Genomic DNA, 20,026 nt, shown 5'->3' on the forward strand with positions numbered 1-20,026 from the left:
AACGCCTGGTGCGCTCACGCTGATGCTGAAGAGTGCCGTGTGAGCCCAAATGAGACGCTAAGGGCCCCTAAAAAAAGTTTAACTTTATGACGCCTTGCTGCACACATAGCAGATGTGGAAGTTATTTGTTTAATAAATAAGCCCATGGAGGACATTTTGCAGAGAAATACTGACGCACAATCTACAGGTCTGTTCTTGTTTATGCTCAAAATTCACTTCCCTGGCTGCCAGGGTCAGCAGAAGGAACAGATTTCTCACTGAATTGGTAGCAAACTTAAAACTCCGACATCAGCTAGGCGCTAACTCTAAGATTTTCAACAAAGCTTTGCTACAAAAAGCTCGATATGTGTTGCCCTTTTCACATTGCAAACAGGCAAAGCGTAATCGAATCCGCACCATGAATAGGGGACATTTGGGAACCTCCTCTGCTTAATTCTGCTGTTTGTTCTCGACTCACTTGATCCAAACTTCTTTCAAACACCGTGTCTACAGAGAGCTGCTATGTTAGATCAGCAGCTCAACAAAATGACTCAGGTGCAGGAAGAAGCTCGTAGGCTGACGCTCTCCTTAAATCCTACATGTTTCTTCTCCTCAGGACACTGCAGCTTCAAATTGCATGCATTACAAGTTGCGTCAGACTTTTTTTTTGTTTTTTGTTCCTGCTCTTTGCTAACAGTAGCAGCAGCAGCGATTGCTAACAAACAGTGTTGTTGCTGCAGTTGTGTACATGAGGAATCCTCCATATGGTGATGCAGCTTCTCTGCAACAAGCGTGAGGATTACTCTGCAATGAAAGGCACCTCTTGAAGTTTGACTCAGCAGTAAGCCGTCTAATCTGACAACTTCGCCTTAGCGCAGAATATACTAACCAGGACTAACCCCCCCCCCTCCCCTTGCCCCCCACCACCAACACCTGCAGCTTTCTTTTACAGGAATTTGTATAAAATGGTACGTTCCATTGCTCGTCTCCTGCAGTGATCCTGGCTGCTGTTGTGACACCGATCAGCGGTGGAGAGAGAGGGGAACCTCAAAGGCCACGTTTGCTCCCCCAGCATCATCAAGGTGCATCATTCAGCCGATATTTTGTGCTTAGATTACACTGCATGGACACGTGGGATGAGAGAGAGAAAAGACAGAGAGACAGAGGAGAGGAAAAAGAAGAAGGAGAGAGAGAGAGGTGCCACTGCCATCCTAGCAACAGTTCCCCTAGCAACGCAATCTGTCTAGAGAGGAAGGAGGCCCGCACTGCTGACACACTGAAGGTTATCTCACAGCAGTCCCTTACACACAAACACACCACATGCATGCACAAACACACACAGACACACACACACACACCCACTGGCCTGTAGTGGGCGGCCGCTGATAATCGCACCTTGATCACCCAAATCTGACACCCCGGCAGCTCCAGTAGGTCAACGCTCTGCAGAAAAGGGGCCTGACGGTTTATCCAAAGTGTCATCTTGTTCAACAACTGATGACAGAGGGGGCAACAGTGACGCTGTTTTATCAAAACAAAGTGGAGCATGCAGGATGTGGGGCACGCTGCCTGACAGGCTCAATGGGATGAAGTGCAGGCTCACCCCAGGGAGCACGCTGCCTGAATCTGGGCTCCACCGTGGGAGGCCGAGGTGTATTTATAGCCTCGAGGAGAGGATCTGCATGTGATGCAATGGAAGTTTGTTTGCCAGACATTCATCTCTTGCTGTCCATGTGAAAATATTTCTTGTTGTTTGAATGTGTAGCTCAATAAACCAGACTCACGGCGGCTTTTTCCTTCGACATCACTGGCTGAGAAATAACCCAACCATGAAGTGCTAAAAGCTGCAGTTCCTTGAGTGTCCACTTGAGGCTCGCACTAGAAGTGAGTCAATCCCCATTGAGTCCCATGTTAAAGGCTCGGACTTTACAGCAGAAATAAACATGTTTGCAGCCTTGTACAAAAAACAGAAAGATGTCTTTGGTTAGCTCGTTTCTCTATTTATGACAACTGTACGAGGGGGAAATGTTCGTTAGCACGTTGATACTCTGATTTGTCTTTGGCAGCCAATCAATGAAGTCAGTATTGATGATGTTTTTTCCCTGCAGAGAAGACGACAGGCTGTAGTGACTCAATTTCAGCGCCTTCTTATTTATGTTCATACCTTCAAAGAACCAGAAGCCACTATGCATTGCGTTCCTGTGATGTCTTTAAACTGTCTGTTCCCTCTTCTTCCTCGATCTTAAAAGATAAAAAAATGCCAGACAATTGGACAGTGCCTGATGTGTTTCTGAATTGTCATCTGTGATCAAGATTCTGCACTTTATCTGTAAATCAATTTGCACGTTGTAAATCGTTGTTCTCTCTTAACTTATTGTTTGTAAACTGTCTCTTTATCATGTAATGCTTTTTATGATGTGTGCTGCTGCCCTCTTGGCCAGGTCACCCTTGTGAAAGAGATCCTGATCTCAATGGGTTATTTACCTGGTTAAATAAAGGTTAAATACAATTTAAAAAAAAGTATTTTAACTGGAAGAGGCGATGGTTAACTTGTTCACTTCCTAAAGAAATGAGCCACAGGCACAGACTGCATGGATTTGATAACTTAGCATTTGCTAATCCCTCGCTTCTCTTGCAGCCGCTGAACTAATGGCATACCACTGAATTTACGTCACATGACGCTGACTTAAGACTTAATGTTGCCTGTGAGTTCTCCCTGCACATATGAAATACAAATGGAGAGGAACATATTCTTAAACCTCTGACACGTTGCTCAATAAGTTCAGTGTAACAAGAAGGAGCAAGTACAGAAATTGCTTGCTCGATCGTTCACTCATTCACATCACATCCAGTATCCAGTAAGAATCTGTGTCAGCCACTGGAACCAACTGGTTATAAATATGTGGTTTTACCCTGGATGTCCCTCTGTGTTCAAACTGGTCTTTTACTTTTCATTTGCTGATAAATGAAGAAGCTGTTAAATGATACTAATTTTGAATATTCCCTACATTCATTTAATATAAAATCCTGTACAGAGCATACACCACTATAACAACAACCGATCATCGCAGCCTGAACGTGGACTCCATTGCCACCATGTGATGTTACGTGTTGGGTCATCTCGCTCTTATTCTTCATGGTTGATGGCTGCTGAAGAAAATGATGATCACTTATATATAAAAAGATTGTGGACAAAGGGTTCTGAACTCTCTATTCATTTACTTTAAATGGGTCACATCATAACCTCTGCATGCATTCATTTTCTGCCCTGTGACTCCACAAAGAGCGTTTGGCAGCAGCAGCATCAGCAGCATTTAGTCAGAGACAGCAGAGGACTGATGTATGAAAAATGCACATCTGGCTCTCCTCCCCGCTCTGCAGGCTCAGTCAGCAACGGCTGACCGTCCACACGTCAGATTCCAAGCGTAAGGGGAAAGAAGAGAGCTCACCGAGCTGGTTTGAACTGTCAACATGTTGGTCTCAAACCATCAGGACATGCAGCGCAAGAGATAAACTACCGTACGTGTGAGAAAGCATTTTAGTTCCAATTAAATGTATTTTCTTCTCTTGAGATTAAAGGTCACATCCTCCTCCTCTTCAGTGTAAATAAGTCTCAGAGCTCCCCAAAACATGTGTGTGAAGTTTCTTGTTCTAAATCCACTCTGCTCCTGTATTTGATCATGTCTATAAACCCCTCTTCAGCCCTGCTCAGAACAGGCTGTTTCTGTGTCTGTATCTTTAAATATGTAAATGAGCTGTGTCTGACCACGCCCCCTCTCTGGAAGGACTTGGGTGTCTCGGTCTTTCTCGCTCCATGTCCTATTGTTCACGGTGAGAAGGCAGACTCAGAGGGCAGAACAAACACCTAGCTGTGGGAGTGTCACCCACCTGGGGGAGGGGCTACTGCCCTTTGTGATGTCATGAAGGGAAAATCTCCAAACGGCCTGTTTGAGCACACATTTTCTGAAAAGTGGAGCAGGCAAAAGACGGAGAGGATGGACTTTTCTCATCATTGGGGGGTTTGTAGACAGACTAGAGACACATGTTAGAGTTAGAGAAACATGGTGAAGGGTGCTTTGGATTATATGTGACCTTTAAACTGTTCTATTCTGTCATCAATAATCTTTTGCTTCTTGGAGCCTTTTTGTTTTCCTCGCCTCTCCCTTTGGGCTCCGTCTCTGTGCCCATAAACACACAGAGCAGGAAAGTTCCTGTCTGCCTCATGCAACATTCATAGCACCCTCTGCCAGTTAAAAAACAATTATGAATCTTTAAAGAGCTAAAGAAAGATTGGTGCTTTTGGAAAAGTCAGCTTTAAAAAAGTAGAATAGAACAAGGAAACAATTTAATATCTGCTGTCAGTTTGTTCTTTTAGAGAAACACGTTCCTGCTCACATATCCAGGTTCAAGTTTAATTTCCAGCTTTTGATTTCCCCCGACTCTCTGAAGTCACTCGGGTCGTTGCTCTACATTCGGCCAACAAGCCGCCATCAGCGCTCTGGGTGGAGGGGGTGGGAGAGATGGTTCACCTTGACCTATATTGGACTCTTACTGGAATTAGAACAACAACCTCCCAGCGTGTTGGAGGAGTCCTGCCCGAGGAAATCCAGCAGAGTTGGGATGAAAAATGTCACGCTGTCCTTTATGGCCCGATGGCTCCACACATTTGATTTCCTCCCGCAGTGCACAGAGACCAGAGAGAATCATTTATCACTGAGAAAAAGGAGTTTGTGTGCGCTATTATTGTAAATCATTACCCGGCAGTTTGGTGGAAATAAAGATCAGAGCATCTCTAAGGGTGGTTTCACACGAGGGACCCAGGTCGGGATCCGAGTACAGCACTTCCGTACTGGGGTACTGTGCCCGAGTCCACTATAAGAGGTGGTCTCTTTGTACTCGGGTCTTGAGACCAAGACCGATTTCAAGTACTACAACAATAGTGGATAGAGTCAGAAATCAGGGAAAGAGAGAGAAGGGAATGACATGTGTAAAGAGCCATAGGTCAGATCTGAACCCCCAGGCCGTCCACTTTGAGGACTGCAGCCTCTGTACATGGGGTGCACTATCTAACCACAAGGCCACAGGCGCCTCTGACAGTTCCTGTTAATCTGTCTCTATTTTTTAGTAACCTCTTTTCGGTCTTTGTTCTGTTTTCTTTCAGACAAAACACATTTTGGCTGTTTGGCTCCACATTGGGCCTCATGTACAGAGGCTGAAGTGGGTTCAAATCTGACCTCGGCCCTTTGCTGCGTGTCATCCCAACACTCTCTCCTCCAAACATTTCCTGTCTCTCGTCAGCTGTCTTATCCAAAAAAAGGCTCAAAAGGTTGAATGATCTGTGTGAATCTCCCCATAGCACAGGCCGACAACATGCACTGCTGTGTGTTTCCATTCAGGGGAGTTAAACGCTGCACACCTGATGACGTCTAATCAATGACCTGACGTGATCAAAGACAAATTAGACTCCATCCATATTCATGTTCCTGCACGGACACCCAGCTCACCTCAGCGAGGGAGTCTTCCAACGGGGCTTGTTCTCGATGTCGAGAATTTACTCAAGCTTTCTCTCTCTCTCTCTCTCTTACACACACACACACTCACACACTGACAGGGGCTCACACACACACACACACACACATCTTTCTTGGTTTCTAATGAAGCTTGCGTTGAAGTGGATGTGACAGAGGAGCAGAGAAGAGTGGGGCTGAATAACTGAAGAGCAGAGAGGTTGGGGGCGGGGGGTGGCCTTGGGATTCAACGTCAGATATCATTAGACGGGACTCTGCAGAAAGATCAGGACTGCATCTTTAATCCTCATGCCTGAAGATTGTTCACCAAGCATCTCAATATAGGAGCCAACTTCTTTACTGAGGATTTGCAGGCTCGACTTAACACCATATATGAATATTAAGACTTTAAATATGTTTAAATGAGAGTGTGTGAGGTGTTACCTGGAGGCATCGAAGCTGTCGTAGGAGCCCACAGTGTAATGTCTGAACAGCTTCCGTCTGTCAGCGCGGTCTGCTCGGGAATCTGCCAAAACACAACACAGTGACATCAACATCCACATCGACCACCTCTGTGACCGATCGCAGCACTTTACAGATCAATCAGCGCCGTGAGGAGGAGAGAGCAGGAGCCCCGGACAGGCAAAATGTTTCCTTCCTCGTGATGAATGGCACTTTAAAAAATGCTGCTGCACACTTTGTGTTTGAGCCGTGTGTGCAGGACGCGGGCGATCAAACAGCAGGACACTCAGTATTCATTCAGATTCTGTTTATGACAACCCAGGTCAGCTGATTAAATGTGCCGTCATCGTGTTTGGTCATGACATTTTACCAACTTTAAAGCAGCTGCAAACTGTAAACTGGCATTTTATCAGCATGAGAGAAAAGGTGAACATGTTAGCAATCACACACCTGCAAATAAATCCTTCTTTCATACGGTGAAGCAACATGAGAATAAATGTAGAGTGTGTTTCCAGGCCAGCGTTAAACATGTAATAATAAACAGTCAGTCTCCGTGAGGCTCTGCTGTTTGTCTCTTCAAAAACAACAATTTTATTTTTGATATTTTATGCATTTTATTCAGAGACAGGACAGTGGATAGAGTCAGAAATCAGGGAGGGAGACATGCAGGAAATGAGCCACAGGTCGGAGGCCGCCCTCTTGCAGGACTACAGCCTCCTTACATGGGGCACCCGCACTAACCACTAGGCTACCGGCGCCCAAAAAACATCATTCACTATAAAGACTCATCGTGTTGAGTCTAAATATTGAGCTGATAGTTTAAAAAAAAAAAAGAGAGCTTACAGAGTAATTTAGATTTAAATCTGTTCCTTACTCCCGTCCCGACTGTCCCGTTTTCAAGCTCTGTGTGCTGAGTCATATGTCCCGGTTTTGAACATAACCTGTCTAACCAAAACAATGCACCAAGCTTGCAACAATGATGTGTCTCTATATTTGTCAATAAGTGTTGTTGCCAAAGCTGTAGCTGTTTGCACCAATAAAAAAATAAAATCACTAATGCACCTCAGGTCAAAGTTCAACAGGCCTACTGATTTGTCTTTACATGTGTCAATCAATCTCCAGGTTGTGGCTGTTGCTTAGCTAGCCTAGCTTATGATGCTAACAGGACCTGCTGCAGGTAGACGAGCTGTCACACCCAAAAGGAAGTCAGCGCTTTCCGAAGAGCTCCAGGAGAGTGACAGCCTCCTTCCTGAAGTACCAGCCAATGAATATACTGCTTTTTGCACACTCTGCAATTCCGTTTTCAGTCGCCCATTGTGGAAATGTCGACATTCAGAGTCGTATTAAAACAAGACATTACAAACGGTGAGTACACGTTTACACACAAATGGTGACAACCGACTTAAACAAGCTGCTCAGGAGGAAACCTTTACCGAGGTGTGATCAGTGCAGGTCACCGATCTGTGGGTCGATTCATGGGGGTTTGCAGGAGATATTAAAGTGTCCCAATTTTGAGGTTTGAAAATATGGTCACCCTCCTCTGGTGTCTTTACAGAGAGCAGCTGTGTATAGTTTTAAACTGATGTCTCTTTAACTTAAAGGTCAGTTTCTGTAGCACGCAGCAATGTCTGAATTTATGTTTTCATACAAAAGAGAAACAAAAGTGTTAAAAACAACATGAAGTCCGGTGTGAAGATTCCTCCTATCTTATCCTCTTTTATCTATCAGTCCCATTCACCAGCTCCTCCCTCCTTTTCTCCCCCCTCCCTCCCTCCATCATTCTCTTTGATTCCTTCACAAACTCTCTCGCACCAGCTGTCACACTTTCACAGAAACTCCATCTCCTCTGATCCGGCTTACATCTTGTCATCTTTGCAGGAACATTTTTTATTTTTTTTTCGAAAAGGGAGGAAAGGAGGATGGGATCGACGGACAGAGATGGAAAATGGGTTACGTCTTTGTTTCTTTTTTTTTTTTGTAGAGAAAAGAGGGAGGCGGGGAAAGAGAAACAAAAAAACATGTGTAAGGGAAAAAACAGGAGGCTTGAAATAAGAGAGAGAGAGAGAGAGAGAGAGAGAGAGGGAGGAAATAATATATCAGCAACATAGTCACACTCCATAGCAACTGCTGTCTGATGCCACCAGCTGGTTTCTATGGTCACAGATCAATAGAGACGGTGCATGCACGCCGTCTGTGTGTGTGTGCGTGTGTGTGTGAACATGCATAAACTAACTGTGCACACAAAGATTTGTGTGTTGCATAAAGACACTACATCTGTACTGCATCTTTTCTGCAGCTGTTTTAACAGCGAGCATGTGCACCCCCGCTTGTGTGTGTATGTGTGTGTGTGTGTGTGTGTGTGTGTGTGTGTGTGTGTGTGTGTGTGTGTGTGTGTGTGTGTGTATGTTTAGTCCTCTCTGGGATCCTTCCATGCCGTTATCTGATTTCTCTCTCCTTGCTTCCTTCACGACTCGAGGGAGAGAGACGTGAGAATGAGATGGACGATTTGACACAACACATATTTGCCATACGGGACATTAACTCGGTGCAGCCTCATTGTGAAAAACAAAACATCATTACCTCCATGTGGCTCGGCTCTATCACCTTGAGAGTTGTTATTCCACTACTATATATATTTATTGCTGTTAAAATGGCAGCTTGTCTCTCTGCAATAACGACAATCTGTTGAAGAATGATAGAACTTTATGTATTACAGCACAAAAACAAGAGAGCATGGAGGTGAAATATAAAAACATAAAGTGTTAAATGTGATACAGAGTAAATAAGAGTTAGAGATGTAGGAATTCGGTTTGGTGCACTTTGGCGCCCACCGCAGGTCTCTGAGTGAAAATGCACCGTCGTAAAACACACATAGTCCTCCTAACTCCGCCCCCTCTGAGAGAAAGTGCGTTTGCTGACAATCGGAGAAGCCGGCTAAGACGTCGTTAGAAGTTTAAATCTTACTCTTACTATAAATGACAACTATAGGCCATGGCTAAATGTCTACATTTAAGAGGATCATTTACTACATGCTTGTTGAGATAGGTTTGTGAGGCTCCAAACTTATGAAGTTAACTTGAAAGAGATGACTTTTTGGCGTAATTCTGAGCTTGACCTGAAGTCCACCCCCCCCCCCCCCCCCCCCCCCCCGTCCATCGGTTATTTTAGAATTAACGAAGCCTTCAGGTCAGGGACGGCATCAGGCGGAGCTTGTAGTTACTTTTTAATTTCTCTCTTTTTTTCCTAATAAAAGCAGAAATACATGAAGGGGATGGAGCTATAGCGCCCCCTAGCCCCGGTGTAGCCGTCTTCAAGATCTTCAACTAAGTCCACTCGCTTTTGAATGAAGCTTCGATTCACCACGACTACGACGACATAGAACCTACATTGACATCTTCAATCAGACCAGTGGAGTCGCCCCCTGCTGGTTGGTAGAAATACAGCAGGTTAAAGGCACTTCTGCATTGGTTTTACTTTGGAAAAGAGAGGGTGTGTTCTGTATCCAGTGTTTGCTCTGAGCTGGCTGTCAGAGACGTCGATTTGATTCTTTATTGAGCTGTTTATTAAAGTGTTAGAGGGAGGGCGTGCTTAATTAACTAAATACTATGTCAGTAAAATAAAATGCATTCATTGTCAGGTTACCTTAGTGTCACAGGTTTATATATTTGAGCAGCACTACCACATTTTAATTCTATAATTCTTTATTATTTTATAGAATAATCCGATATAAACGTTATGACAACATCCTGCTGTTCTATTTTGAGCTCGGTGTGAGTGTTTACTCTCAGCTCAGTTACACACTGAAGAGCGTTTGTTTAAATCTGCAGCGCCCTGACACTACTACACTGAGCTGTGTGTGTGTGTGTGTGTGTGTGTGTGTGTGTGTGTGTGTGTGTGTGTGTTCTCTGTGCATATCTGTTCATGTGCTCTCCAAGGTCTAACCGTGAACCCTGACAAAGCGTGTCTAAGCGGGCCTTAATCCTTCTGCATCACATCTATTGAATTAGAGGGATTAGAAGCTAAAGGTGTTTGACTTACAGCAGTGTGTGTGTGTGTGTGGTCTGTGTGTGTGTGTGTGTGTGTGCGGTCTGTGTGTGTGTGTGTGTGTGTGTGTGTGCAGTCTGTGTGTGTGTGTGTGTGTGTGGTCTGTGTGTGTGTGTGTGTGTGTGTGTGCAGTCTGTGTGTGTGTGTGTGTGTGTGTGTGTGCGGTCTGTGTGTGTGTGTGTGTGTGTGCGTTAGTGTGTCAGCACTGGTTCTGATGAGCTGGATGGAGATGTGTGATTGTTTGTAAGCTGATCGTATGAGAGGGGCGGCTCTTCTGGAGGGTTTATCTCTGTTGGATTATTTGATCCTGACCTCAGGCAGACTGTTAATAACTCGGTTAGATTACACGTGAACACCACAGCTCTGAACGCGGCGCAGTAAAAAAATAATCACAATCGTTAAAAGGAGAAGTTTTTCTGTCTGGATTGAGAGATTTATAGTTTTTATTTTCTGTTGTTTTTTTTTTTGTTGCACTTTCATCTTAATGCATCCCTGGTTGTCATGGTTACAGACATATATGACATTACACTAAAAGACTTCACAAAGCAGCACCTGTTGGGACGCTTTTCTGTCTTCAACACCTGTTGTAACCACGACAACCACAGACGCATTTGGGCAAAAAAGTCACCAGTCAACATGGACACTTTTTCAACCGTAACAAAAAAAAAACCTTCAACCTACTGAACCTAGACTCCATCAGGGGGTTATCACCACCACCACCAGGGTCTAGACTCCATCAGGGGGGTATCACCACCACCACCAGGGTCTAGACTCCATCAGGGGGGTATCACCACCACCACCAGGGTCTCCACCAGGTATCCAAAGTTTAAAAACAGTTTGATGATGGCGGGACGGTTACGGGATGACTTTGTCTGCAAATAAAAAAATACATTTCTCTGTCGCCTCAATCGGCCTCGACTGACTGCTTCACTCAGGCCTCACTGCTCGTCTAATGTCAGTGCACACACACACACGAGGGCCCTGTGGCCTTGGCTGAGTCCGCCTCTGAATGGGTCCTTTGCGAGCCACCATACTGTGCTCCCATTTTCTGACAGGCTTTCTTTGCAGGCAGACCCCGGGGGCGATTTGGACACAGCTCAGTGTGAGAGGAGCCCTCATGTGCCAACAGCCTCGGGTCAGACTCTAAAATGAGACACCCAGAAGAAGACAAAAAGCGAGGGAGAGAGAGAGAGAGAGAGAGAGAGACAGGTTTGTCCCCATCACTGCTCACATCCTCCTCAGAGCGGGATGGACCCACAGAGCAGGACGAGGGAGGGGTGTTCACTCCACAAAGTGTCAGAGAAAAAGGGAAAGCAGAGGATGAAGAAGAAGAGGGACAGGACTTCTCTAAAACCTGGGTAGAAGTGTTGATTGTTTCCTGCAGGCAAAGTGTTCCAGTCTGAAATATCTTCAAAGTAAAAAGTATCTCTGATGGACGTTTCTGTCAGCTGCTTGTATGCTAAGCTAACTGAAGCTCAGCTCAGACGTTCTCTGCTCTGAATCTGCTGCTTGTTGTAAGTCGGCCATGTTTTCCTGCTTCACTTTGGCCCCAGTTTCTACCAAGTGGTCCGGTCCAGCTTGGTTCGGTACGGTACACATGCATATTCAGCGTCAAAAGTTGAGAAACTAAAATAACCGATTCCTGCTGTAACACTCAGGATACAAAGGGGGTAGATGTCTGTTGGCTGCAGGCTGCATCCAATTGGCTCAGGTGATTTGATTGACAGATGCTGTTGTCCAATGGAAGGGACTATTTCAGCAGTGTTACACTACCGTCCCACTTTTTTTTTTAGCTACCCTTCTGTTGGGATGCTTAGACTCCATCAGGGGGGTATCCTATCCTGCTGTTGGCTCTGCTACCCCTCCAAGTGCATGAAGTCATCATCGTGACGGAGTCTAAACGCTGTAGCACCCGCCATGTTGATGGCTTTAATTGCTTTCTTCTGCACATTCATGCTGCTCGACTTCCTGGTCAAAAACCCGGCACGGGAACTGTGTGAGCATGCTCAGAACGCCTCGGCCAGTTTCAGGTCTGCCTGAGGTTTATAAATGCACGAGTCATGATTTATCTGTAGTGATGCACTACTGAAGTCCTGTGTGACGTCTCTCCTCTGCTGACAGCGTCTCTCTCCACGCTCGGCTCTGAGACGCAGGCAGTAGGAGAAGAGATAGCGAGGACGAGGAGAAATGGGATATTTACGGGGGACGGAGCATGGCGTGATATGTTCATTAGCTCGCACCCAGAGGACATTTGAGCACAGCTGAGTGGGCAGGGCGATGTAGCGCTGAGCTTTGTGCACCGCAGCCTGAGGAGACGGAGAGAGACAGGCGAGCAGAGACACATGCAGCTAATGCACGGGAGGAAAAGAGGACACATGCAATCACGCCGCCTCGGGAAGCTGCAGCATCGAGCCTCTTTGATGATCTCCATGTCCCCTCTCTCATGTTTATGTCCCCTTACTCATGTCTCCCTTTCCCCTCACTATTCATCATGTCTCTGTGTCCCCTCTCCCTCATGTCTCTGTGTCCCCTCTTCCTCATGTCTCTGTGTCCCCTCTTCCTCATGTCTCTGTGTCCCCTCTTCCTCATGTCTCTGTGTCCCCTCTCCCTCTCCCTCATGTCTCTGTTTCCCCTCTCCCTCATGTCTCTGTGTCCCCTCCCTCATGTCTCTGTTTCCCCTCTCCCTCTCCCTCATGTCTCTTGTCCCCTCTCCCTCATGTCTCTGTTTCCCCTCCCTCATGTCTCTGTGTCCCCTCTCTCATGTCTCTGTGTCCCCTCCCTCATGTCTCTATGTCCCCTCTCCCTCATGTTTCCGGTGTCCCCGCCTTCTAATCTTTGCGCTGGCACCGCCCATTTTCAATACAAAACAGAAGCAGTTCAGGCTGTCAGCGCTGTGCGTCAGCTGTTTCTATTTTACTTGGTGATTTTTTTAAACAAATCAAATTGAAAACAATTCAACCAGAAAGTAGAGCAGAAAATAAAATAAAAAATATGAAGTGAAGAGTTTGATTCTCATAAAAACATCCCCACCGTAGTATTCATTCATCCCCAAGACATCCTTTGCCTCCCTCTCTCTCTCTCTCTCTCTCTCTCTCTGTCTCTCTCTCTCCCTCTCTCTCTGTCTCTCTCTGTCTCTCTCTCTCTCTCTCTGTCTGTCTCTCTCTCTCCCTCTCTCTCTGTCTGTCTCTCTCTCTCTCTCTCTGTCTGTCTCTCTCTCTCCCTCTCTCTCTGTCTGTCTCCCTCTATCTCCCTCTCTCTCTCTATCTCTCTCTCTCTCTCTGTCTCTATCTCTCTCTCTCTCTCCCTCTCTCTCGTCCTCTCTCTCTCTCTCCACAAACTGGGTGTCGGCAGACAGCTTGTGTCCTACATAATAAGTCAGCGTCCCACCTCCAACCCTGAGTGTGTTACTCACAGCTCCTCTCCTCGGTGGCCTTGGCCGGGATCTCCTCCACGCAGTCGGCTGGAAACCAGCCCACCTGGCCGCGGGCGCTGCCCTCCCAGAAACCCCCCTCCCCGATGCTCAGAACTGGACCGAGGGGAGGAAGAGGAGGAGAGAGGGGAGGGGGAGGAGGGGGAGGAGGGGGAGGAGGGGGAGAGGAAAGAAGACAGTGAAAAATAGTTTGAGAACAGTGCGTCCCCAGAGCTCATTTAAAGACTTGAGTGAAATGTCACATTTGAATAGAAAGTAGAACAACAAAGACTTCACGATAAATCAAACCTGAGGCTGAAGAATTTAAAAGGTGTTTACGGTATCCCAATAAAAGACTGTGACAATACTCATCATGGAGCTGATGAAAAGGATGAATTTTAACGACACATTGGTGATTAAATGTCAGCCGGGCGCAGAGCGAGCCGCGGGACGTCTCATCTGATGCCGAGCTCAGTGTTTACAAGAATGTGCTGAGAAATAACAAATCATTACAGCTTTTATAAACCTGCACTTTGATAGACGGTTATTCGGAAAACGGTCATTAATCTTATCTTTGTATTCTACGGAAGCCCTAAGCAGACATGCACGCCCCCCCCACGGTTAATGTTTGTAACATTCCCCCGCTGTATTCATCTCGTTATCTCGAGGTCACCACGCTGGTTTTCCTGCGATAACCACTTTGCTTCACTTGCTTTCTCGAGGTCTCAATTTATTTTTCTCATCACCTCAGCGTTACAGGGTGGCAGGTGGTAACGGATCATTTTCAGGTGATCTAAAGCAAAAGGACAGTCTGGACGCTGTGATTGGTCAGACCTCAACACGCCATGCAGCCACTTCCACCCTAACGAGGTAAGTTAAACATATTTCTGTAAAGGTTTTGTGCTTTCATTACTCTGGGTGTACAAGATAAATAAGCAGAGATGTTAAAGGAAGAACGTGCGACTTTTTGATCCAGTAGATGTCACCACTGAGCTCCAGCATGAAACCAAAACAAACTGCTGTTTGGCCACGCCTCCTCCATACTGACCTCCACCTCAGCGGAAAGGAAGTGTGGACAACAGGAACGCGAGGAATACAAAGGAGAAATCCTTCCTGCATATTATCCCATATGCTCTTTTTTTATTCCTTCACTTCATTTACCTCCTCAGGACGGAGGTAGAGAGGTGCAGAAGGGCTCGCCTTGGGAAGAGCCTGATCCCTGCTGTCAGAGAGGCCCTGAACAAAAGGCCTCGCTGAACAGGCCAGAGTGGGATCTCTTATTGTTGTCTAACTCTGTTTGTTCTATACTTGTGTTTTGTGCTTGTCCTGTTCTTTGGTTTCAGCTTTGGATCTACATGCATCCTGTATGTTTGTTTTCACAGAAGCTGTTCTGCAGCACTGAGTACATTCATCAAAAACAATCGAGTTCTTTAAAAAATCTATACGCCTCGGTAATTATTTTGGACGAAATCCATCCTGCTGAGCTTTAAAAATAAACTGTTGGAAGTGCAGAGCAGCTTATGATATTTTATTTACACATTAACAGCAGCTTATCACAGATGTTTGGGGCTTAGAAGTCCTGCTGGATTACTCTGTGAATATTTCAGTTTGTGTCCACTCACCAGACCTGCACAGCTCATTCACACTTAACGTCCGCAGACGAGGAGGAATATTCCTCTGCCTTAGAGCAGCCGGGAGACTCGTTTTTCATCAGATATGCTAATGTGCTGTTTGATTTCCAGTCGTCTCATTTCAGACATAATCATGGAATGAAGGCAGAGATGAATCAGCGGCTTTTACTCGCTTTTTGATTTTCACATTTATTATTCATCCGCCAACGGGGCGCAAATTACATTTTTCTTTCCCTCTCTCCTGTTGGGCTCAGCACTGGGATCTAACCTAAAGGCAGGGTTTGGTCATTTTCTCCAGATCCACTTTTTAAGATTTTGGTTGAAGTTGTCTTTAGGTCCTGACAGAAATGAATAACTCATGTTCTCTGAAAAAAGAACAAAGAAAATCCATCATCTGTAGCAGTTGTAAGTCTGTAAAAACTTCAACCAATGTCTGCCACGAGGTACCAATCTGATGAACCAATCAGGCGCCTAAATGTCTCCCTGCTCGCTCTCTACCTCTTGCGTGCTTTAGCTCACACTCAAAGAGCGTCACAGATGACGGAGTTTATACTGAGAGTTTACTTACTGCTGAATGAGACATGAGACGACGTAGTTTCTACACAATGCAAGAGATGAGCTGAGGTCCACTTCTGGAGCAACGGTGCTCATGCATGTAAGTGAGGGGGCGTGGCTTATGACGGAGCACAGAGGGGAGGGGGTGGGTGCAGACGGAGCACTGAGGGAATGCTACTTTCGAAATCATGCTAGTTTTAGAAAATTACCAACCCCGCCTTTAAGCCCTGAGTAAACTTGCTTTTAACTACGTGTTTGTGACCACATGACATCAGACTTGTGTATCCTGAGGTGGTTTGGAGCGTTGGTTGTGTAATCTGCATATAACCACTAGGAGCAGTATGCACGGTTCAAAAGCTTGTATATGTGAGCCTTTACATATATGGTAAGGAGTTCTTCTTGACTTTTCAGTTTTAAAGGGAATTTAACAGATTTTTTTATGAAGTTTTTTTACTTTAAAGCCGAGACTTTGTTCTGTATGGATCCCGTCAGTGATGAAAATGAAAGAACAGACCTCAGGTTAACCCCGTCCTCACCTTTGACCCTGTCGCTCTTGTACAGGTTGATCTCCCCCTCGGCCTGGGCGGTGTACGAACGAACCACCACAAAATGTCTCCCAGGAACGGCGCTGTACAGCTTCCTCCGGGGGCCCGCGGCTTTGTCATGACTGCTGGGGCTGAAGGAGAGGGAAAAAAAAGGTGGTCAGAGGTCAGGAGAGGAGGTTAAAACACTTTCAATCACACACCAGACGTGTGTTTCAAAAACACCAGACTCAAAACATCCTGCAGAAAGAGGCAATGTACATTATCAGGATGTTTGCATGATTACAAAGATTATAAAGGTTGTTATGATCTCACATTTTGTCTCAGGGATTTACTTTGGTGATATTCTTTTGATGCAACTGAAAATGTTGGACTCTGTGGCTTGTTTCTGGTTCAGGTTTCTGCACAGCTCTGTGAAACTCGTCTAATAAATCCCTCAGATATGACACTGGAACATCACATTTCCTTTGCACCACATGAACGGCCTCCTTAGATATGTTCCCTACAGACTCCGACCTCTGGTCACATGGACGCATCATGATTATAATATCAATCTTAATTTAAGTAAAAAAGTGTCTTTTTGGATTTAGAAGAGATGACTGACTCAGCTGCCCTGATCTCCTCGGGCAGGTCGTTCCTCAGTTTTGGGGCCCTCACGGCAAACGCTCCCTCTCCTTTAGTTTTTAGTCTGGAGTTTGGAACGACCAGAAGACCTCTGCCTGAGGATGTCAATGTCTCAAGTCATCTCACATCATCGTCTTGTTGGCCTTGCTTTGTAAAGTGTCCATCAGTATTAACTAATCCCATTCACACACAGCTGACGAAGCAGTGGGAGCAACTTGGGGTTAGGTGTCTCGCCCAAGGACACTTCGGACATGTGGCTGCAGGAGCTGGGGATCGAACCCCGACCCTCCACCAAGAGACGACCGACTCTACCACTGAGCCACAGCCGCACCATGTGTGTGTGACTTTCCTTGTAGTGCCATTTGATTTATTATCTTTAAAAAAATCCTAAAACAAGTTTCGGGAGGAACATGAACTGACAACATGCCAAGCTCCCTAAAATAAGACACACACACACACACACACACACACACACACGCTCACACACTTTAACCTCTCACACACAGCCACACTGAGTTCATGTATAAGGATACACACACGCACAAACCAATTATGCAGAGCAGATATTCAGAGGCCAGCAGGCACGTGTCTGCTGAAGTAAGTGGGGCAAAATGTGTGCAGGCTCTGACCCACAGAGCTGCAAAGGCTTCTGGGTAGGAGACAAGACACTGAAAAGACCGCACAGGGAGCTGCTCGGGAGCCGGCTGCGTTAAAGAAGGAAAATATCCAAAAGCTAAATGATGACAAACACTCCAGCAAGAAGATGAGAGAGCGGGCAGAGTCGTCTGATTCTGTCAGATTGTGAAGTAGTCTAGTCTCCCTCCTCCCTTTGCTTGCAGCACACCTGAGTACTCAGGTAGGAGGAGGTGAGAGTGGCAGGAGGTGCACACACACACACACACACACACACACACACACACACACGCTCTGTGCAGAGAGTGAGGAACTCTCTTATGTTTCCTCTTTTTTCCCCCAGCTTTCCGTTCTTTACCCTCGGCATGTCCAGACTGCTGGGTGTCGTTATTCCAGTTTGAGCTGCAGAACACTAGTCGTCCTGTTTTCGGGTTTATTTGTTATCTAATTCTGTTTTCTTCAGGTTGTTTTTAGGGGGAGGTGCCGAGAGCTACGTCCCATTGTGAGGTTCTCTCAACACCTTCTACTCTTCCCGTTCTTCTTGATCGGGGTCTCCAGCCGCTTTTTGTTCTGTTTGTTTTTAAAAACTTGAACCTGTGTGGCGTCCTCATATCTTCTGGTCTCCTGAGCCTTTGTGTCTCATTGTGACAGTAAGGACGTTTTTTTTTTTTTTTAAATACGGAGAGAGCGTTTTACTTTGAAACCCAGAGGTCGAGAGTAAGCCAAATTCTGGAGGATAAAAACAAACGCTTCTTTAATGAGTCACACAAGAAACATGTGTTCGAAAATGATTGATCTGAGTGGAACATCAAATCTAAACTAAAGACAAGAAGCTGTCGTTTGACCTACACAGTGCAGTGATGTCATTTTTCTTCTAGTTAAGCCTCTTAACATGTCGTAATCTCATCGGATTTATAGGACACTGAGAAAAAATAAAGTTATAAGAGTCTACATGAGCTAGACTCAGACACGTTTCTGCCTCTGGATGAACTGTAAAGATGAGAAAAAAGGATGTTTGAATGACCTTTGTGAAGTGTTTCTGTTTAATCCCTCGAATGTCAGCGATGCCTGATGTCATTAAAAGTACCGTTCAGCTCACATGACCTCCAGAAGTTATGAACCTGATGCAGCCGTCTATGGAGCGGAGATGTGACCACAGTGAGGACTACAGCGGCGCTGCTGACGGTGTCTGCAGTGATGATGCAGCGCCACTTAGTGGTCAACTTCCATAACTACACTGCTCACAGGAGAATGACGGATGGATGATACAAACTGAGACCACTGAGGAGCAGAAGGATGTTTGTGCTCATGGCATATAAAAAGTTAATGCAAAGGGAACCTTTCTAATGGAATGATTTGATTAAAGAGAAGCTGTTTGAAATACAGTAAGAACGTTTTACTCTGTGAAGAAGAAGATTTACTTTATTAATCCTTTGAGGGGAAATTCAGTTTTACACTCTGATATTGAACATGCTACACACTGAAATGAACACATGCACAAACAGGATCCTGTGGACATGCACTGATGGAGGGATGTCAGAGTGAGGGGGGCTGCACACAGCGAGCGCTCCTGAGCTGGTGAGGGGGGGTTCGGAGCCTTGCTCAAGGGCACCTCTGCAGTGCTCAGGAATTGAACTGGCACCTCTCCAGCTACCAGACCAATTTCACCTGGACTTAAACTGGCCACCCTAAGGTGCCCAACCTATCTCCCTACAGACTGAACTACTGCTGCTCCAAAGAAGTACCCTGGTCGGGAATTTAACCCGGGCCACGGTGGTGAGAGTGCCGAATCCTAACCACTAGACCACCAGGGAGATGATGCATTTATCTCTCGCTTTTTAATGTTTCTTCTTTCCTGTCATGATGCTTTTGATGTCGTGTGTGAAGCACTTTGAGTTGTCTTGTTGCTGAAATGTGCGATAGAAATAAACTTGCCTTGCCTTGCTTTTTAAACAATGCCAAACAAAAAATAAAAGAACGCAAAGCAGAACAAGGTAACTGTCATTTGAAGCTTAACTTTCACATGAGCCATTCAGAAATATTTCTGTGAATGAAAAACGTTTGCATGTTCAGAGATTTGGTTGTTGTTGAGCTGAATCTCGTCTCCATCATCTTGCCACGTTTAGATACATGAAACAGCAACCGAGCAAACAAACAAACAAACAAGAGCCAGAGTCTTTAAGTTCACTCAGAAATCTGAGCAGGAGCAAAGTCAGAAGGAAAAGTTGATGATTTGCAAAACTTAAGATTTTGTATAACCTTTGTTTTTTAAATCAGAAATGTATTTTACACGGCTTCACCCTGCTGCAGTGGTTAGTGCTGTTGCCTCATAGGGATTTGAACCAGGCCCGTCTGTCAGGAGTCTCTCTGGGTGGAGTCTGCATGTTCTCTCCTCGTGCATGTGTGGGTTCTCTCCGGGTTCTCCGTCTTCCTCCCACAGTCCAAAGACATGCTCGTTAGGTTAACTGGAGACTCTAAATTGTCCGTAGGTGTGAATGTGAGTGTGGCTGGTTGTCTGTCTCTGTGATATGTCTGCCCTGTGATTGGCTGGTGAACAGTCCAGGGTTTAACCCCGCCTCTCGACCAATGTACACGGGTATTGGTTCCAGCCCCCTGACGAGAAAAGCGGTAAAGATAATG

The 20,026-nt window shown here is 45.7% G+C and overlaps 1 protein-coding gene across 1 annotated transcript in view; it reads right to left on the reverse strand.

The window, feature by feature from the left end:
- Nucleotides 1–20,026, reverse strand: part of LOC132979130 (SH3 and multiple ankyrin repeat domains protein 2-like) — a 240,976-nt gene that overhangs the window by 60,432 nt on the left and 160,518 nt on the right. Inside the window, exons 13-15 of the mRNA XM_061044700.1 lie at nucleotides 16,124–16,263; nucleotides 13,405–13,518; nucleotides 5,931–6,012 (exon numbers count right to left, since the gene is read on the reverse strand). Of these exons, the coding sequence (XP_060900683.1) occupies nucleotides 5,931–6,012; nucleotides 13,405–13,518; nucleotides 16,124–16,263 (336 nt within the window). The remainder of the gene's footprint in view (nucleotides 1–5,930; nucleotides 6,013–13,404; nucleotides 13,519–16,123; nucleotides 16,264–20,026) is intronic.

The sequence above is a fragment of the Labrus mixtus genome, chromosome 1, assembly GCF_963584025.1.
Source record: "Labrus mixtus chromosome 1, fLabMix1.1, whole genome shotgun sequence".
Lineage (NCBI taxonomy): Eukaryota > Metazoa > Chordata > Actinopteri > Labriformes > Labridae > Labrus > Labrus mixtus.